General features: G+C 45.5%; 1 protein-coding gene and 1 long non-coding RNA gene across 6 annotated transcripts; one reads left to right on the top strand and one right to left on the bottom strand.

The window, feature by feature from the left end:
• Positions 1-1,468: 1,468 nt before the first annotated feature.
• On the bottom strand, positions 1,469-10,439 carry LOC119295215. 5 transcript variants are annotated; one of them, XR_005143820.1, is made up of 5 exons: positions 10,327-10,439; positions 6,738-6,816; positions 6,333-6,407; positions 5,955-6,047; positions 3,826-4,200 (listed from the first exon to the last, which is right to left on the bottom strand). It is a non-coding gene; the product is annotated as an uncharacterized LOC119295215 (long non-coding RNA). The 5 variants fall into 5 exon arrangements; XR_005143824.1 differs by lacking the exon at positions 3,826-4,200 and adding an exon at positions 1,469-1,543 and having other exon boundaries at positions 5,955-6,407; XR_005143819.1 differs by having other exon boundaries at positions 3,508-4,200; positions 5,955-6,407.
• On the top strand, positions 2,540-5,876 carry LOC119295214 (PHD finger protein At1g33420-like). The gene is made up of 5 exons (XM_037573579.1): positions 2,540-3,078; positions 3,703-3,820; positions 3,990-4,211; positions 4,315-4,926; positions 5,019-5,876. Exons 1-5 carry the CDS (start codon positions 2,742-2,744, stop codon positions 5,818-5,820), a joined length of 2,091 nt encoding a protein of 696 aa, XP_037429476.1. The 5' UTR covers positions 2,540-2,741; the 3' UTR covers positions 5,821-5,876.
• Positions 10,440-19,920: the final 9,481 nt, after the last annotated feature.

Below are 19,920 nucleotides of genomic sequence, written 5' to 3'. Positions count from 1 at the left end.
GTTCCATGGTAATGGAAGCTTTTGTTTCAAAGAAAAAACTGTGTTGATAGTTCACCAGCCACCGGAAAAAACACAAGATTGGTGTCAGCCTGTTAGGAGAGGACTTTGGTCCACATATAAGGCCGCGCTTGGGAGCCATGTTTGTTTCACGCCCGTATTAAAGATACAGTTGTAATTTACTCATCTCCGGAAACAACATGTAAAATACAGGTGTAACAAAACCGACGGGTTGAGGTCTGTAACGGAAATAAACGAATAACCCACGTGATCTGGGAAAGAAGTGTATAGTTTACCGGTGAAAAACGACCAACCAATAACATCACCGAGGGCCATCTGTTTTTATATACAAGGGAAAGTTTTACAGGCGTTTTTGGCTGGAAAACGACGATCCAATCGTGGCCTAAGTCCAGTTTGCAACACTTTCTTTACGTCCTGTCTTTAGGCCAAAATCGGCTATATGTCCCTTAAAAAAATGGCTATATGTCGCCAACTACCAGCTTTAGTTGAGGGTCGCCTGCAAGCACTCTGGTTTCCGTGGGTTTTCCTATTTTTCTGTTGATGGTTCTTTCCTACGGTTTCCATGCAGGGTTTTTTGTTGGTTTGGTGTCCGGGTTTTCCTTTTCTATTTATTTTCATTCCCTTTTCTATTTTTCCTTTTTCTTTTTATGCTTTCTATTTTTTTCTTTGTCTTGTTTCTTTCCTTACTTATTCTTTCTTCTTTACATGCATCTTTTCTAATTTTCTACTTGGCAGATTTTAAAAAAAAGATCCACCACCTCGGCAGCCGTTAGATCTAGAGCTATCCAGCGTCCAACACCATCTTCATCATTGCAACAAGGATAGTGTTATAGAAACCTTTGCATCAAAGCTTATGTTGCGGATTTTTTTCTTCACTATTTTTGTAATATGGGTGTTGTTGTGGAAGAAAATGTTGCAACATAGATTATGTTGCAGAAAAATATTAGTAGTTTTTTCGTCTTCAATTTTTTTTCAACACGTGTGTTGTTGCAGAAGGCAATTTTGCAACACACATTATGTTGCAAAAAAATTGCAGAAAGAGACACGTGCCACACACAGGAGGAGGCTTGAACCCTTTATATAAATGGCAAGAATATTGTAAACTAAATGCTTGTTTTTCTAAAAAATGACATCAACATTTTTTAATGCGTGAAGCGATTTAAAAAATTGCATGAACTTTTTATAATGTCTAAAACCTTTTTAATTACTATATTTTTAATAACGCTAAAAAAATGATACACAATAAATATGTGTAATTAAATAATATATTTTTTACTTTCATTATGAACAATTTTTAAAATGCACAATGAGTATATTTTTAATACATGTATAAAACAAAAAGGCAAAGAGAAAACATCAAATCAACACGTACCTTGCACCAAACTAGCAATTTGATACCTCACATTAGTTCTTTTTTTAGAACATGCACGCTAGCTCGAGGCGTGCAAGCGAGCCGTGGGAGAAAACCAATAGCAAGCATGCTCCGTGGACCATCTGATTCTTTAAATGTCATCAACTTTTGCACCTGACAAACAAGATCATGAGACGCGATAGCAACAATACTTCCGGAGTGAGTGGACCCAACTACTACGACTAGGAAGGTCGTTTTTGAGCAATGTTTTCATTCCGCTAATGAAATGTATCATGTGCCGAACTAGTGATAGTTATTGTAATAAGATTTCTCTTACTATGTGGACGAGTCACCGGGTTGTCTAGTCAATAAATTCGTGGAAAATGTGATTATGTTTTTGATATTATCAATTATAAAGCTAACATTTGCACCCATCATCGAGGACATCAAGTTCCAGCCGAAAATGTGGTTCTCCAAACATGAAGTGGTAGTATGTCGTTGAGAGGCCAACTTTGTAGCACGTGAACTTGCGAAAATTGGTAGTATGTGTATGGTGAATTATAGTGTCTTGGAACACTGATGTACCTCCCAAAGTAATTGCTTCTGCTTTGGGTGATTTGCAAAAGGGGCGTTAATATATAAAGTTATGCTTTTTGAAAAGAAAATGATGACGACCTTCCCTAGATATTTTTTAATCTTATGTGACACAACTAAGGTAGCACCGTAATACATGCCTTAGGATAGTTTAGCGTTGCTGTCAAAGAAGACAACCAAATATAGGCAGCAAAAGAAACCTTACCAAAATCTGATCTACCAAACAAAAATATTCCAAATTCAACGGCTATTACCATATTCGGCGAGACTCGTCTTATACCAAAACCAATAGAGCCCGATACTATTACCCGCTCAACAACGCTCGTGTCCGTCGCACAGCCCAACCCGATAACAAGCCCAAAAACGTCCCACACGCGAAGTTTTCCAGAAAATTCCCGCTTCAATTAATCAGCCCCTCTTTTCCCGCGGCTCGCAGACGTGTTCGCTCCCGACTCTTCGAAGCCTCCGAGGGGGCAAAACCGTAATTCCCTGAAAACCAAACCGACCTACAGGCACAGCTCCGGGCCCGGCATATATATCCACGTCCTCCGACCTTATCAACAACCCACACCCACCCACCCATCCACCATGATCTGAAAATTTACGAATCTCTCTCTCGGCGCGATCCGAAAATCCCCCAAAGTCCCCGCGCTTCCAGACCCAACCGCCGGTTTAAAATTTTCCCGAACCCGATCGGATCTAGCCGCCTCGTCCCCAGCCCGCCCCGAGCGCGCCGCTCCCCCACGGATCCGCCTCCCCTCCTCGCCGGCGTCGACCGATGGCAGTGCTCGGGCGGCCCACGAAGCGGGCGCGGCGCGGGCGGGTGCTGGCGGAGCCGTGCCTCCTCGACCTGCGGGCCTTCCCCGGCCGGAAGGAGCGGGCCGCCGCCGCGTCGTTCCGCGCCAACGTGCGGGGGTTCCTGTCTCGGCACGCGTCGCCGGCGCCGCCGCCCGCGGAGTGGGAGCAGGGCGGCGTGCTGGGCGACGCCGGCGCGGTGTGGCAGGTAGGTTTCCGTGTAGGCGAGGAGGGCGAGGCCTCGGTCGTGGTCATGGATGTGGTCGAGGAGGACGTGCCCAGGGCCAGGCGCGTCCACTGTGACCACTGTACGGTTGCTGGTAAGTGCCTCAGTTATTCCGGCGTGCTCGAGTGCTTGTGTTATTTCAGCATGCCCAGCTAGTCGTCCGGGAATTTCTGTTTTTTCTTAAAGGTGGGAATTTCTGGTTTTGTATATAGGTGTTTGTGTCAGCTATAGATTTCTCTGGGGTGGGTAAAGAGTATTGGAGTTCCTAGATTAGATTTGTGTTATTTATTAGCTTGGGATGCTGTAAAATCCGTGTAAAGGCATGTTCGCATGAATTAGATTTGACTACCCGACGGAGTAAAGGCTTTTAATATAGCATTATTTCTTAAATATCTGTGCGCTTGCAAGTCAAAAAAGTCAACAAAGAAGAGCCCAACGGAAAAAAGGAGAAGAAAAAAGAAAAATAGAGAACGAAAAAAAATGGAAGTGAGACAAAAAGAGATAAAAATAAGAGGAATGAGAGGGAACAGAGGCTGGCAAATGAGCAGCCTATTCCTAATAGCCTCTGATAGGTTAACACGTAATTCATTATAAATTGATCTATACTACTTGTTATACGTTTGCTCGGGAATTTAAAGCCACATCTGTTGACAAATAGATGACCTTGAGTTACAACTTGGAGCCAAATTGATGTCATTAATTTGTTCAACTCTGATAGGCTGGAGCAGGCACCCAGTTTGTGTGAAGAAGTATCACTTCATAATTCGGAATGAGAAAATGGCCAGCTGCAAAACCTGCCGGCGTTGTGGCCTGATGGTTCAAATATTTGAGACAAGGTTGGTTCACCAATGTTCAGTATATGCAATCTAATAAAGCAACAATATCACTCCAAACAAATGTGACAATAAAAACGGTTGCAACACTGCAACTTCTGATGACAAATAAAATTACACGCTGAACTGCAATGATGTCTTCAGATATGACAATTATTTAATCAATGATCAGGTGCCCGGCGTGCAGTCATGGTTCTGCGTTACCCCATGATGAATCTGAAGATTGGGACTATGCCCAGATTGATGATCCACGACATTTGCTGCATGGCATAGTACATGAAAATGGGTTTGGCCATCTTGTACGAATTAACGGCCATGAAGGTGGTTCCAGCCTCTTGACAGGATACCAACTGATGGACTTTTGGGATCGTCTTTGCACATACCTAAGAGTCAGGTATAAAAGGCAAATTTACACATTTATGTTGAGTAGGAACAGCCTACCTTTCTGTAATTTGTTGGGAAATGGTACTAACATAAGAGTACATGATTAATTTCAGAAAGGTTTCAGTGTTGGATGTCTCAAAGAAGTTTGAAGTTGACTACCGGGTTCTACATGCCATTGCCACTGGCTGTTCTTGGTATGGGCAGTGGGGATTCAAACTCGGAAGTGGGAGCTTCGGAATTACATCTGAAACCTACAGCAAAGCCATTGAAAACCTCTCCTCAGTGTCACTCTCTCACTTCTTTCCCCACTCCCGATATCCTCGAAACCAACTGCAGGATACCATTGCTTTCTATCAATCGCTCTCAAAGCGCCCTCTCACCACATTCCGTGATCTGTTCCTCTATGTCTTGGGGCTTGCTGCTGGCAAAAGTGTGCATACCCACCTTGTGACAATGCACAAGAGGGAGCTAGCATATGATGCCAATTTCAAAGAGGAAAACTGGGCTGATGAGAAAATAAAGCAAGCGATGGATGTTGCGCTGAAAGTTCTCCGTGCTGCAGATAGGTGGGTGGCTATGCGAACCCTAAAGGCAGCTACAGCTCATCCAATTGGTTCACCACAGCTGGTCGATTACTGCCTCAAGACCATTGGTGGTACAAGAACCTATGATGGGATGGTTGTTGTAGTTCGATGCAACAGTGAGACAAACACAATAGAGTACAGGTTCGTGACTCAGATATTGGTTGTGACTTGCATAACTAGCCTAGTTCTTGTTTCTATGATCAAAAGGCTAACTGTTCTTTTACTCATTGCAGGCTCACAGATGAAATCTTGCCACCAAAGAATGCGAGCATGCCAACTCGGGATCACCTTTTCCGTGACATCAAGTTCCTCTATGACGCGCTCCTCAACCCTCATACAATGCCACCTTATAAGCCAGAACATATTCATGAACATGCCAATAGATCTGCGATGGTCCTTTTGGACTGCAAGCAGTTCATCAAGCATTATGACATGGAAGAGGATTTCTTGCCTCAAAACCAATCTGTGCTGCACATCTGGTGCCAAGTGGAGCTATTGGATCAGGTTGGTGATCCACCCAGCCTCCCAGCAGAACTTTTAACACTAACGCAAACGGCTACTGTTGCTGATCTGAAGATGGAGGCTGTGAGAACATTCCAAAGTATCTACTTGATGCTACAAAGCTTTGTAGCAAACCAGCTTCTTGATTGTCCAACTGCAGATGACACAACTCAAGTCAAGCTCTTATTTGGAGCAAAAGGGACTGTCAGTATCCAAGGCAAGTGCGTCGGAGGTGAGCGCAGGGTTGCAATTTATCGGATGGAGAGGGGTGTAGACCAATGGACAGTTAATTGTTCATGTGGAGCGAAGGATGATGATGGTGAGAGGATGCTATCTTGTGACTCATGCCATGTGTGGCAGCACACTAGGTGTGTTGGAATTAGTGATTTTGTTCAGGTGCCGAAGAGATTTGTATGTGCATCTTGTAAATTACTCCACAAGTCTAAGATGTATAGTAGTTTCCCTAACAAAAGATGTAAGACTGGCTCTTTTAGTCATGCCAGTAGTGGGTTGTGGAGGCCCAACATCAGTTAACATGTACATATCGACAACAATGAGTTCCTAATATGACAGATGCAAGTTTTGCACGACTACTATGTACTGAAATATATTTGATGTCTGGTTTGTATGAGGTTAATCATTCAGGGTTCACAAATGAGGAAACTTACAAGCATGAAGTTTTAGTGTGATATTCCAGCAGACCATGAGCATGGTTCAGTGACTTGCTTTGTGCTCTGGCCACCAAAATCTTCTAAATGGCACTGAAAAATAAGCAGAAACTGTTTTAAAACCTAAGATTAAGTGTTTCTTCAGTTAAAAAAGAGAAAACAAAGACAGCATGAATGAGTATCTAGGTGTTACACAATACTGAAGATCTAGAACGCTTTTATGCTTTCTTTTCAAAAAGAAGAAATACCTCAGATGAACCTCTACCATGATCCCAAATGCAATATGGAAAAAACAAGATGAATGGATATATAGAATTACACAATACTGCAGTTACAAGTTCAGCAGTAATGAATATGTATGTTTGCACAGTTGTATACATTGTTGTGATATTATAAGCTATAAATCTTTTATCACACGGGACAAAAGAGAAGGAGTGTATCCAGTCCAGACTCCTGTTTCAAAACAAGAGAAAATAAAATCTCATTAGTACGTCAATGTTGTTTCAAAACAGGAGTGTATACAGTGACTTGACATTAATACATTGATAAAAAAGACACAAAGAATAGTGAAAGAGCATGCTACGACCAAATTCCAAGTTGCAGCAACACTTTCTATAGCCTAACAACAAGCAAAATAATAAGGTGGATACTGGGGACAATTCTTAAATATACAGTTTGCGTCATGATTTAATATTTATAAGTATGTGCTTATAACAGTGAAATCCAGTAATAAGTCACTGTATGCTACTGCTAAGCTCCACTTATTAGAGTTCTGGGCATAACCTAAATAAAATATGATGGGCGTGCATAGCACCAGTCCAAGGGAAGCCTCCTTGACTCTAGTGATGCTGAAAAAACCGATCTGCACAACAGTGAATATCATATGCATAAATTACCTAACCAAAATAACAATAAAAAAAGATATCGAACCCTACACATTTTGGTCCATCAGAAACAGTCCAGGCATTGTTGGCTTGATGGTGACGAACATTACACACTAATAAAAATAAGAAATTATGCAAATATTCCGAGGTTCGTTTGGCATCAAAACAGAAATACCCAATATGAGTTGGAAACCATTTTTTTCACACATGGAAAGAAACAAGGCAAGTGAAGAAACAATACCATTCATAATTGCAAGATGGATAGTTGGAGTGTAGCAAATTAAGGGCAAGCTCAGGATGCTAAATTCTACTCCCTCCGTTCCTAAATACAAGTCTTTTTAGAGATTTCACTATGGACTACATATGGAGCAAAATGAGTGAATCCACACTCTAAAATATGTCTATATACATCCGTATGTAATTTGTAGTGGAATCTCTAAAAGGACTTGTATTTAGGAAAGGAGGGAGTAGAAACCAAAACTCTCACCCTTCCAAATTATTGAAGTTCTAAGTTTGTCTAAGTCAAACTTCTTTAAGTTTGACCAAGTCTATAGAAAAATATGCTTAGATCTACAATACCAAATATATATAAAATGGAAATACATTTTGTAAGAAATCCCAAGAAGTCGGATTCAATTCACTCCCGTTTTCAAGATCCGGTTCAGTGTAATGAAACTAATTTGGTGTTGTAGGTCTTGATATATTTTTCTTTTTGACTTGGTCAAATTTGAATAAGGACAAAGCTAGAACTTCAATTAGTTTGGAATGGAGAGAGTAACCCACAATAGACAAACTGAAGCATACTAAATGAAGACAAGCTCTTGGATGCTACACCTTAGTTTTAGAATAGACAAACAGATACGCTCTAATTTCTAAGGGAAATATGGTTAGATAGATGATTACAAATTGCACATGAAAGAACAGGGGTAAATATTGTTAACAGAAAACAGCCAAACAAATATATTGCTCTTTTATGAGGTTACAGAGTACTCCCTCCGTGGCTCCGTCCCAAAATATAAGAACGTTTTTGACACTAGCATAATGTCAAAAACGTTCTTATATTTTGGGACGGAGGGAGTACAAACTTAACTTGAAAATGACAGTGTTCAAAATAGTCAATAAAAAATTCATCAGTACTGAACATAATTAACAGAAGTTATTTTGATGGTATATAAGAATATTCATGGAACAAACAACATGAAGATAGCTGCAATCTTAAACAAAAATCAAAGCACACTCGTCTGTAAAAAGCTAACAAACTATGTGATGCTTCCAGCTAATATGTTCAGAGAACAGGAGCATGAGAAAAAATAACAGAAACTATATGATTTAACTTGTTTCAAAACATGAAGTCCTAAAAGCTCTTGTTTGTGACTTTGCATCCACTGATAAAGAAGAATCAGAGTAGTGAGAAAGACTGTAAATGTTCTGAAAATTAAAAGAAAAAGAGAGATTGCATGTTCATCTTAGCTGCAGTGCTGATCGTGAGAAGTACATCCTATACGTTTTACCAAGGGAACAGTAGGAATAACAGAAAGTCACTGTTGTCACGGTCCTAGTGAAGAATTTTGTGCTATCTACCTTCTTGGGTTACCCCCTAGTGCTTCGATTCATATGCAATTACACAACTGATCAGTGAAAGACTAGAATAATATTTCTTTTCGAACAGACACTGCTAAACTACAACAGGAGGTTAGTACCTCCCAAACTAAATAAGGCATGTGACACAATTTCATCCAAACTGTCAAACAGGTTTTGCAAGAAGCAGTCGTGCTTCCAACAAGAAAAGCAGAAAACTAAAACATCCGTGACAGAAGTTTCATTTCTCAATATATATGTACCAACACATTAATGATTAATAAAAGTACAGATAGACTCCTCAAAATACTTGGGCCAGATGCTGCACCAGTGCTATAGAATTATCAAGGTATAGTGCCACAAGGTTTTACCTAATCTAATTTTCCACCCTTCCCTCTGTTTCAAACCTACACTTGTTAACCTAGCAGCAACTGTGGAGTTTTGCAGTATGCTGGTTTTACTTACATGAACAAATTTTATGTTTGGAGCAGGGAGTATCTGTTGTACGTATCAGAAAAAATATGGTTGATTTTAGAGCTAAGTTGATACTCCAAGAGGTGTTCTACGCATGGGAGCTTATCAGATACTCAGTTCATCTACCGTGTGGATTTTGATCTCAACAATCCATTTAAATCAAACATAGTATGCAGTTCCCAAACAAAATGTACTCAGGAGTCCAAAAGCGAAGTTCAGAGACAGATTGTTGAATTAGGAACATACACATGAGAATGTCATGGCACCACGAACTCTGTTGGGAAACAAAGGGAACTCCATAGAAGCTAATTCCAAAACAATAAAAGTGAAGAATTTGTATAGCTAGACCTATATGGACTGACATAGGATAGGATAGACTGAATGCATAATTCTGCTAGTGGTGAGACAATCAAATGGTACTTCAATGCCAATAATTTCCAGATTTTGAACCAACTCTAAACCACAGCAGCGAAAACTCAATAACTTCAGCTCAAGAGCTAAACTCATTAACGAAATATGAAGAATAAAAATAGTGAATCATAAAGAGAACACATCTGATAATCATAAAGCAAGGTAACAATCCTAAAAGACCGTTTCTGCATACACTGTTCGGGGAAAAGAGAACATTGAAGCAGTTGCGGAAGATTTTCTTTTAGCATAATATACCTAGCTGACCACAAGGAAACTTGAAGAATAAAAATAGAGAACACATCTAATAATCATAAAGCAAGGCAACAATCCCAAAAGACCGATTCTGCATACACTGTCCGGGGGGAAGAGAACACTGAAGCCGTTGGCAAAGAATATTTTTTGGCATGTAATACACCTAGATGATCACAAGGAAGAAGTAATCGAGCATGAGAATATAAAGCTACACACATCTCAATGACATCATTTACTCAAACTGGGAACACAACCCTAGGTTTTTGCGGTAATTGAACTGTTCCACAACTAAGTACAAGCAAATTCCCGCATTCCAGATAGGGCTTGAACTGTTGGCTAATCTTACCATGACTATAGCCCATACATAAGGACCAATCTTGGCATCACAATCGACAAATACAGATGCCCTAAATACCTATAATCACCAAGATGAACACGAAATCGTGATTAATAGGCTACTTAAGCAATTAATCTAGAGGACCAGTACTACGGCCCTGTTACAAACGACAATTCCTCTGTAATACTCCGTATCTTGCATAGAACACAATACATCAACAGAGTAAACCGAATGCTTACGCATTCCTTGGGGACAAGGAACTCGCGGAGACAGGAACAACCGAAAAGGAACCGAGAATCACAGCCTGAAAACCTAACCCCAGAGCAAGTCCTTCACCGGAAATTACGAGAGACCAGCACACAGCAACGATTAAGCCGCGCACGAGATAATCCGCGACCGCGAGTGGCTTGACGGAGGAGGGAGGAGGAACCCAAACCTTGGCCTGCCGGCGCCTCGATCGTTCAAGCGGAGGTGCGAAGAGAGGAAACCGGGAGGGGGATTTCAAGTTTCTTCCTCGTTTGGTTTGGCTTTTAGTTGGGGAAATACGGTCTGCCGTGAAGGGCGAACTTCTGGAGGATATTTTACAGTCGGCGTTGCGTTCCTGATCCAAAGTCGGACACTCGGACCAAGTCAAAATACTTGTGTGGTAATTTGTACTGGTGCTTTCTCCGTATTTTTAGTGTACATTAGATTTGTCTTATGTCTTAAAATTTATAATAGAAAAAACATCATCATTTGATTTATTCCTAAAAACATCATTAGATTTATGATGGAATACTTTCATATTATACTTATTTGATATTCACTTCTACTTCGGTACAACCACCGTAAATACATCAATGGCGGTAATCTTCAGACTCCGTTATAAAAGGTATATCGTTACTATACACACGACACATCTGTGGCTGACACCTGCACGGTCCAACGTGGCAGCACCTACAGCGAGCATGCACGCTTTAGGCAATTGTTTTCTTAAAGTTGCTGCCTAGCATTGTTGGGAAGGAAGGTGTCGTCTATAGATTAGTTCGTGCCATGTATAAAGCAATCAAAAATTGTCACCCACCTGACCTCGACGGTACCCGTGGTGTGTATGTGCGTACGTACGCCCATTCAGCTGTACTATACGTATGCGTCGTGGTGTGTGGGCGACTGCGGGCAATCAGTCGGTCAACCACGTCACGTGGCATGGCGTGTGGACGACCTCGCAGGTACGCGGTGTCAGTGATGAAGCTATGTATCTAGGGTAGGGTCATGGACCTGTCTAAGCTACCCTACCCAAGGACATCTCTAGAAGAAACTATCTGTCAGTCGACCTAGAGGTGATCCACTCGACAGACTCGAGGACACTCGACCATGAAGATAACCACTCGACCATGAAGCTAACCACTCGACGGCCAGGAGATCTAAAGTCACTCTGCACGTAATGGTCTGTCATTAAGTAGCCTTTATGGTCTTCATAGCACTTTATGTGGGCGTTACCAGTAACCCCCTGTCTTAATGTACTTTAAACCCTGCATAACTGAGGGCCGGAGGGGTCTGGCGAACTCTATATAAGCCACCCCCTCCTCAGTGTAAAGGGTTCGCACCCCTGTAACTCACATGCATATAATCCAGTCGACCGCCTCTGGGCTCCGAGATGTAGGGCTGTTACTTCTTCCGAGAAGGGCCTGAACTCGTAAAACTCTTGCGTGTACAACTACTCCATTGCTAGGATCTTGCCTCTCTCTTAGTACCCCCCTACATTACTGTCAGACTTAGAACCACGACAGTTGGCGCCCACCGTGGGGCAGGTGTCTTAGCGACTTATTGGAGAAGTTGCAATTTCTTCCGATCTCCTTCATCATGGTTTCAGGCGGAGTTTTGGTTGAGGGCCGCGAGATCCATCTCGGCGCGCTCACGTTCATCGCCGACGACTCTGCCTAGCTTCAGGAGGCTCCGCTCGACGTCGACGCACTCCCAGTCCGCGGAGCGACGCACTTTCGCGTGTGCGTCCGCGGCATCCTCTTGCGGCAACCGTCGACCCAGTATCGATCGGTTTTTGTGTCATCCTCCCTCCTCGCTTCCCGCCGGCGCAAGCGCTCCGGTCGGTCGAGGCTTCAGCGGTGGGTGAGACACGCGGTGGCTCGCCAGTCGACCACCGCCCAAGTCGCGGCAATCGAGCCCGACGAATCTCTCTACGGCATGTTCGACCTGTCGACTGGCTCCGCAGAGACTGCATCCGAGTGCGACAACAGTGATCCAGCGGCGGAGGTCCTGATGGTCAACGGACCACACGGTCCCCCCGGCTTTCCCGATGCTGAGGGAGGTGACGGCGGAGGCGATCCGTCGCACGCCCATGAGGAATACTTTCCCGAGCCCCTCAATTCGCTGCAGAGGGAAGAACTTCGCCGCCGGAACATGGATGCCCTTCATACTCCTATCGTTGGAGAAACTCATGAGGCTCGTGCCTTGGAGGACGCGCGCTTGGCCAACCTGGCTGAGCACACTCGACTGGAGAACCTTCAGCGAGCACTCGACGAGCGTGCGCGGCAACGGGTCCCTGACTCCAGTCGACGTCAGCTTTTTCCACCTCCAACTCAGGTATATCAAACTCCGATTCAGAATTTAGCAGCTGCAGCCCGTATAGCAGAGTCAATTCAGCCTTCCCAGTCAGAGGCTGGCAGAGGCTTGATGCAGATCAGAGATTTACTCCGGGCAGCAGGAGATCAAAATTCAGTTGTGTCATAGTCACGGAACAGGATTCACAGCAAATCTGTGGCTGCGAATACGGTCCAGTCGGCTCATAGCCCCAGATCGCCCCCGAGGCGTGAAGGGCGTGGGGACCGGCATGATCAGTACAAGAACCGTGAGCAGTATGATCACCGATACGATCGCGATGATCGGCGTCGAGTGCCCACCCCTCCCCCAAGGGGTGGATCCTACGCACCTCGACAGCAGGATGATAGACGCCAGCACAGTGGCGGGCGAAGATTTCCAGTCGACCCCAGGGAACCAGGCTTTGATGCGAGATCCATCATCGTTCAAGGTCTGGTCGACCGGAACAGAGCTCACAGAGAGGGTCACGACAGAGATGTACCCACTAGCAGCCGAGTGCATGTCTCCGGAACAGAGTGTTTCAGCAGAGCCATCAGGGCCGCGGTGATTCCCCCCAACTTCAGGTTGGCGACTGGAGTCAGTAAATTCAATGGTGAGTCTAAGCCTGATACTTGGCTTGAAGACTACCGAGTGTCTGTTCAGATCGACGGCAAAAACGATGAGGTGGTCATGAAGCATCTGCCTCTTATGTTAGAAGGTTCGGCCAGAGCGTGGTTGAATCAGTTGACACCCAGCAGCATTTACACGTGGGAAGATCTTTCCCGATTGTTTGTCAGAATGTTCGAAGGGACATGCAAGCGACCAGCAGGGCTGACGGAGCTGCAATCTTGTGTGCATAAGTCGAATAAAACCTTGAGAGATTACATCCAGAGATGGATCACCTTGCATCACACAGTAGAGAATGTATCTGATCACCAGGCAGTCTGCACCTTCAAGGAAGGCGTTAAGTACAGAGAGCTAAGCCTGAAATTCGGTCGAACCGGAGACATGTCTCTGAGTCGAATGATGGAGATAGCCACCAAATATGCTAATGGTGAGGAAGAGGATCGGCTCCGGAGTGGCAAGCACAAGTCAGTCGCCCAGGAAACCGGAGGAGGGAACTCCAATCGGAAGCAAAAACGGAAAGCCGAGCCAGCTGCTCCTGGAGAGGCCTTGGCCGTGACTCAAGGAAAGTTCAAAGGAAAGCCCAAAGGGCCCTGGAACCCCAAGAAAGTAAAGGATAAAGAAGGAAATGACGTGATGGATTTACCGTGTCACATCCACACCAAGAAAGATGAAGAGGGTAATCTCATTTACCCGAAGCATACCACTCTACAGTGTCGGCTCTTGATACAGCAGTTCCAAGGGAAACAGTCCAAGGATAAGGAAAAAGAGTCGGACAAAGTTGAGGACAAGGGGGATAGTGACGAAGAATATCCTCAAGTCAATTCCACTCTGGTGATTTTTGCTAACGTTGAGAGCAAGAACCGACTGAAAGTTATAAACCGAGAGGTGAATATGGCCGCTCCGGCGACGCCCAATTATCTGAAGTGGTCTCAGACGGCCATCACATTCGACTAATCAGATCACTCGACGCACATAGCCACCCCTGGGAGGTAGGCTCTGGTGGTCGACCCAGTCGTCGAAGGTACTCGACTGACTAAAGTGTTGATGGATGGCGGCAGTAGTTTAAACATACTGTATGCAGAGACACTGGAAGGGATGGGCATTCCGATGTCCAGACTCAGCACAAGCAACATGAGTTTCTATGGAGTCATCCCTGGCAAGAAGGCCGCGTCACTCGGCCAGATCGCCCTCGATGTGGTTTTTGGTGATTCCAAAAACTTCCGCAAAGAAAAGTTGACATTTGAGGTTGTGGATTTCCAAAGTGCCTATCACGCCATTTTGGGCAGGCCAGCTTACACACGTTTTATGGCTCGACCATGTTACGTGTACCTCAAATTGAAGATGCCTGGCCCTAAAGGCGTGATCATTGTTACTAGTAATCGCAAGAAGGCGGAGGAGTGCTTTCAAAAAGGCTCAAAGATCGCCGATGCTCAGATGGTAGCAGAAGAATGGCAGGAACACCAGAGAAATGCAGACCCGAGTGATTTGTTGTGAGCCAAGAAGTCTACTACGGAATCAACGTTTCAGTCGTCCGGCGAGACAAAACCAGTTCACATCCACCCGACCGATCCCAACACTGCTCCGACTAATATCTCCACAATACTCGACCCCAAATAGGAAGAAGCGCTCATCCAGTTCCCCCGTGAGAACTGGGACATCTTTGCATGGAAACCTTCTGACATGCCAGGTGTACCCAGGGGGCTGGCTGAGCACCGTCTGCGAGTCGATTCAAAGGCAAAACCTGTTAAGGAACATCTGCGACGGTCCGCCGTCCAGAAAAGGAAGGCTATTGGCAAAGAGGTGGCTCGGCTCTTAGCAGCAGAGTTTATCCGAGAGATTTACCACTCCGAGTGGCTCGCCAATGTAGTCATGGTCCCCAAGAAGGACAAGTCACTTCGCATGTGCATTGACTTTAAACATATCAATCGGGCCTGCCCAAAAGATCATTTTCCTCTCCCCCGCATCGACCAAATAGTCGACTCGACTGCGGGATGTGAGCGACTGTCTTTCTTAGACGCCTATTTCGGGTACCATCAGATCCTTCTGTTTGGACCCGATGAAATCAAAACAGCTCTCATCACCCCATTCGGGTGCTTCTGTTATGTCACCATGCCATTCGGCCTCAAGAATGTCGGGGCCACGTTCATGAGGATGATTCAGAAGTGTTTGCTCACTCAAATCAGTCGGAATGTGGAAGCATACATGGATGACATTGTAGTCAAGTCACGGAAAGGTTCCGACCTCCTGACTGACCTCGCTGAAACATTTGCCAACCTCAGGAGGTATGATATCAAGCTTAATCCATCCAAGTGCACATTCGGAGTTCCTGGAGAGAAGTTGCTCGGTTTTCTCGTTTCCGAACGAGGAATCGATGCAAACCCAGAGAAAGTGGGCACTATACTCCGAATGAAACGACCTGTGCGGGTGCACGATGTTCAGAAGCTTACTGGTCGCTTGGACGCTTTAAGTCAATTCATCTCTCGTCTCGGTGAGAAGGCATTGCTTCTTTACCGACTGATGAAGAAGTCAGACAAGTTTTAGTGGACTCCTGAAGCTGATGCAGCGTTTGTAGAGTTAAAAACCCTGCTTTCCACCCAGCCGGTGCTTGCTGCCCCGATCAGCAAGAGCCTTTGCTGCTTTACGTTGCAGCCACAGGACAAGTCGTCAGTACAGTACTTACGATCGAGCGGGAAGAAGAAGGGAAAGCCTTCAAAGTTTAGCGCCCAGTATATTATATTTCTGAAGTCCTGACCCCATCAAAGCAAAGATACCCTCATTATTAGAAGCTCGTATATGGGATTTATATGACCACGAAGAAAGTTGCTCACTACTTCTCTGACCATACCATCACAGTCGTCAGCGACACCCCATTATCAGAGATTCTGCACAACAGAGATGCAACTGGTCGAGTGGCAAAATGGGCGATTGAACTCCTTCCCCTGGATATCAGATTTGAGGCAAAGAAAGCTATCAAGTCCCAAGCAATAGCAGATTTCCTTGCCGAGTGGACTGAACAACAGTTACCGACTCAAGTTCACTCGGAGCACTGGACTATGTTCTTTGATGGCTCTAAAATGCTGAATGGTTCCGGTGCCGGAGTAGTGTTGGTTTCCCCCCGAGGAGATAAGCTCAGATATGTACTCCAGATTCACTTTGATTCCTCCAACAATGAAGCAGAATACAAAGCACTTTTGTATGGGTTGGGTATGGCCATCTCACTCGGCGTCCGTCGCCTCATGGTCTACGGCGACTCGGATTTAGTGGTTAACCAAGTGATGAAGGTGTGGGACGTCAGAAGCCCAGCCATGACTGGTTACTGCAATGCAGTAAGAAAGCTGGAGAAGAAATTCGAGGGGTTAGAGCTTCATCACATACCCGACTGAAAAATCAAGCAGCTGATGACTTGGCGAAGATAGGTTCCAAAAGAGAAGCCATCTCCAGTGGTGTGTTTTTGGAGCATGTTCACGCGCCGTCAGTTCAAGAGGATCCTTTCACTGAAGAAGCCCCGTAACCAAAAAGTGCCACGGATCCGACTGAAGTCGAGGTCCCAGCTGTGGTCGACCTAATCATGGAAGTTCTGGTTATCACTCCCGACTGGACAGTGCCTTACATCATGTATAGTCTAAGGAAAGAGCTCCCAGAGAATGAAGAAGAGGCTCGGCAGATCGTCCGTCGATCCAAGGCCTTTACTGTCATGAGGGGACAGTTGTACAGAGAAAGCGCGACTGGAGTCAGCCAGAAATGCATAGCACCGGAAGAGGGCCGAATGATTCTCAACGACATCCACTCGGGGACCTGTGGCCATCATGCGTCCTCTCGGACCATCGTGGCTAAAGCATACCGAGCGGGGTTTTACTGGCCGAGAGCAAATGAAATGGCGAAAGAGATAGTCGACAAGTGTGAAGGATGTCAGTTCTACTCCAACATGTCACACAAACCCTCCTCAGCCTTGAAGACCATCCCAATCGTCTGGCCTTTCGCTGTTTGGGGGTTAGATATGGTTGGACCACTGAGAACTGGCAGGAGAGGCTTCACCCATGTACTGGTGGCAGTTGACAAGTTCACCAAGTGGATCGAACCCAAGCCTATTAAAAATCTTGATGCTGGCACGACCATCAGCTTCATCAGGGAATTGATATTCAGATATGGAGTCCCGCATAGCATCATCACTGATAATGGGTCAAACTTCGATTCCGATCAATTCAAAGCTTTCTGCGATTCCCAAGGCACACGAGTCGACTACGCCTCAGTCGCCCACCCCCAGTCGAATGGACAAGCAGAAAGAGCAAATGGCCTAATTCTCAAAGGACTGAAGCCCCGGTTGATGCGTGACCTCAAGCACGTAGCCGGCGCATGGGTCGACGAACTTCCATCAGTTCTTTGGGGATTGAGGACTACCCCAAATCGGTCGACTGGGAGAACTCCATTCTTTCTGGTCTATGGAGCTGATGCAGTTTTGCCGATTGACCTACTTCACAATCCACCACGAGTCGAGCTCTACTCCGAAGCCGAAGCAGAGCAAGACCGGCAGGATGCAGTCGACCTTCTGGAAGAAGAAAGAGAGATGGCCATGATCCGATCGACCATCTATCAGCAAGACTTGCGCCGATTCTACGCCAGAAATGTGAAGAGCCGAGCCTTCCAAGAAGGAGACTTGGTCCTCTGAGTGGACCAACAGAAGCCACACAAACTCGCCCCTACTTGGGAAGGCCCCTTCATCGTCACCAAAGTTCTCCACAATGGTGCGTACCGTCTCTACAACGTCGATCGCCAGATTGACGAGCCACGAGCCTGGAATGCGGATCTGCTCCGCCCCTTTTACACTTAAATACTCACTCAGATGAGATGTAATAAAAGTACTCCTGTAGTTTATCTATCAAAGACAAACGTGTTATAATTTTCCCATTAATTGTTGTCGCTTTTGCTTGTGTAAGAAATCCCCCAGTGGGTGGCTTAGCTGCGAATCCGTTTCGCCTAAGTTTGTAAAAAAAATTCCTGCCGAGTGGAGGGCAAACCTCCCACTTGGAGACTTAGTTGTGAATCCGTTTCGCCTAAGTATTTGAAATCCTACCGAGTGGAGAGCAAACCTCCCACTCGGGGGCTTAGCTGCGAATCCGTTTCGCCTAAGTGTTTGAAATCCTACCGAGTGGAGAGAAAACCTCCCACTCGGGGGCTTGGCTGCAGTCCAGTACTCGCCTAAGTATTTAAAAATCCTACCGAGTGGAGAGCAAACCTCCCACTTGGGGGCTTAGCTGCAGTCCAGTACTCGCCTAAGTATTTAAAAATCCTACCGAGTGGAGAGCAAACCTCCCACTCGGGGGCTTAGCTGCAATCCAGTACTCGCCTAAGTGTTTAAAAATCCTACCGAGTGGAGAGCAGACCTCCCACTCGGAGGCTTAGCTGCAGTCTAGTACTCGCCTAAGTATGAAATTCATTCCGATCCGCAAGGATGACAAGGTGCAGGTCGACTGCTACCTTCTCCTTCGAGCTACGGCACAAATACAATGAGAAACAATAAAAATCCAACCGAGTGGTGAGTCTGCCTCACACTCGGGGGCTTAGCTGCAGCCCAGTGCTCGCCTAAGAGTTTAAAATCCTATCGAGTGGTGAACCCGCCTCTCACTCGGGGGCTTAGCTGCAGCCCAGTGCTCGCCTAAGTGTTTAAAATCCTACCGGGTGGTGAACCTGCCTCCCACTCGGGGGCTTAGCTGCAGCCCAGTGCTCGCCTAAGTGTTTAAAATCCTACCAAGTGATGAATCTTCTTCTCACTTGGGGGCTTAGCTGCAGCCCAGTGCTCGCCTAAGTGTTTAAAATCCTACCAAGTGATGAATCTGCTTCTCACTTGGGGGCTTAGCTGCAGCCCAGTGCTCGCCTAAGTGTTTAAAATCCTATCGAGTGGTGAGTCTGCCTCACACTCAGAGGCTTAGCTGCAGTTCAGCCTAAGTACGAAAATCGTTCCGACCCGCAAGGACGACAAGGTGCAGGTCAACTGGTTACCTTCTCCTCTGGGCTCCGGCACAAATACCACGTGCGCTTTGCAAGGACTACGAGGTCGACTGTTACCTTCTCCTTCGAGCTTCGGCACAAATACAATGTGCGCTTCATCCTGAGTCGCAAGGACGCAAGATGACTGGATCTGTACTCCAGCCTGCAAGAGCAAGTCTCAAGCAAGAAAATATATTCCAAACGAAGAACAATGTCATTCGAAGACAAATGCAAACATATTCAACCGCAAAGCTCAGGCATCAAGTTCAGATAACATCCTACGGATCCAGAAGTGCTCAGGCATCAAGCCTGTTAAAGTTTATCGGTTACAAAAACCACTCGGCATTCCGAGGCGAATTTAAGGCATCAAACATAAAAGTTTTTTACTCCTCTGGTGGAGGACTAGAAGGTGCGACAAACTCGTCCAGGTCGATTCCGTTAGCAATCCGAGTGGCAGCTGCAATGAATGTCTCCATGAAGGATCAAAAGTCATGCTTCTTAGTATTGGCCACCTTGAGGGACGCCAGCTTTTCCTCTCATGCGTCTTTGGAGTGAACACGGACTAAAGACAGAGCTACGTCAGCACCGCACCTGGCAGAAGACTTCTTCCACTCTTGCACTCGGCCTGGGACTTCATTCAGTCGAGTCATTAAAGACTCGAGGTCGTTCTGAAGCGTCTCCCCTGGCTAGAGTGTCGTGTCGATTCGCGACGCTGCTGCCTTCAGTCGGGCCAGATAATCCACCACGCCAGCAATGTGAGACTCCAGTCGAAGCACATTCATGGCAGCTTCATCCTTCATTGTAGAGTTGATAGGATCCAAGCCTGTCTCCACTCGACTGGTCT

Source organism: Triticum dicoccoides, chromosome 4B (assembly GCF_002162155.2).
Source record: "Triticum dicoccoides isolate Atlit2015 ecotype Zavitan chromosome 4B, WEW_v2.0, whole genome shotgun sequence".
NCBI classification, from domain to species: domain Eukaryota; kingdom Viridiplantae; phylum Streptophyta; class Magnoliopsida; order Poales; family Poaceae; genus Triticum; species Triticum dicoccoides.
This window is presented reverse-complemented; position numbering and strand designations above follow the sequence as displayed.

Coding starts and splice junctions, on each gene's coding strand:
- LOC119295214 (XM_037573579.1), top strand. CDS start 2,742: ATGGCAGTGCTCGGGCGGCCCACGAAGCGGGCGCGGCGCGGGCGGGTG. Junction 3,821..3,989: donor GTTCAAATATTTGAGACAAG/GTTGGTTCACCA, acceptor ATCAATGATCAG/GTGCCCGGCGTGCAGTCATG. Junction 4,212..4,314: donor TGCACATACCTAAGAGTCAG/GTATAAAAGGCA, acceptor GATTAATTTCAG/AAAGGTTTCAGTGTTGGATG.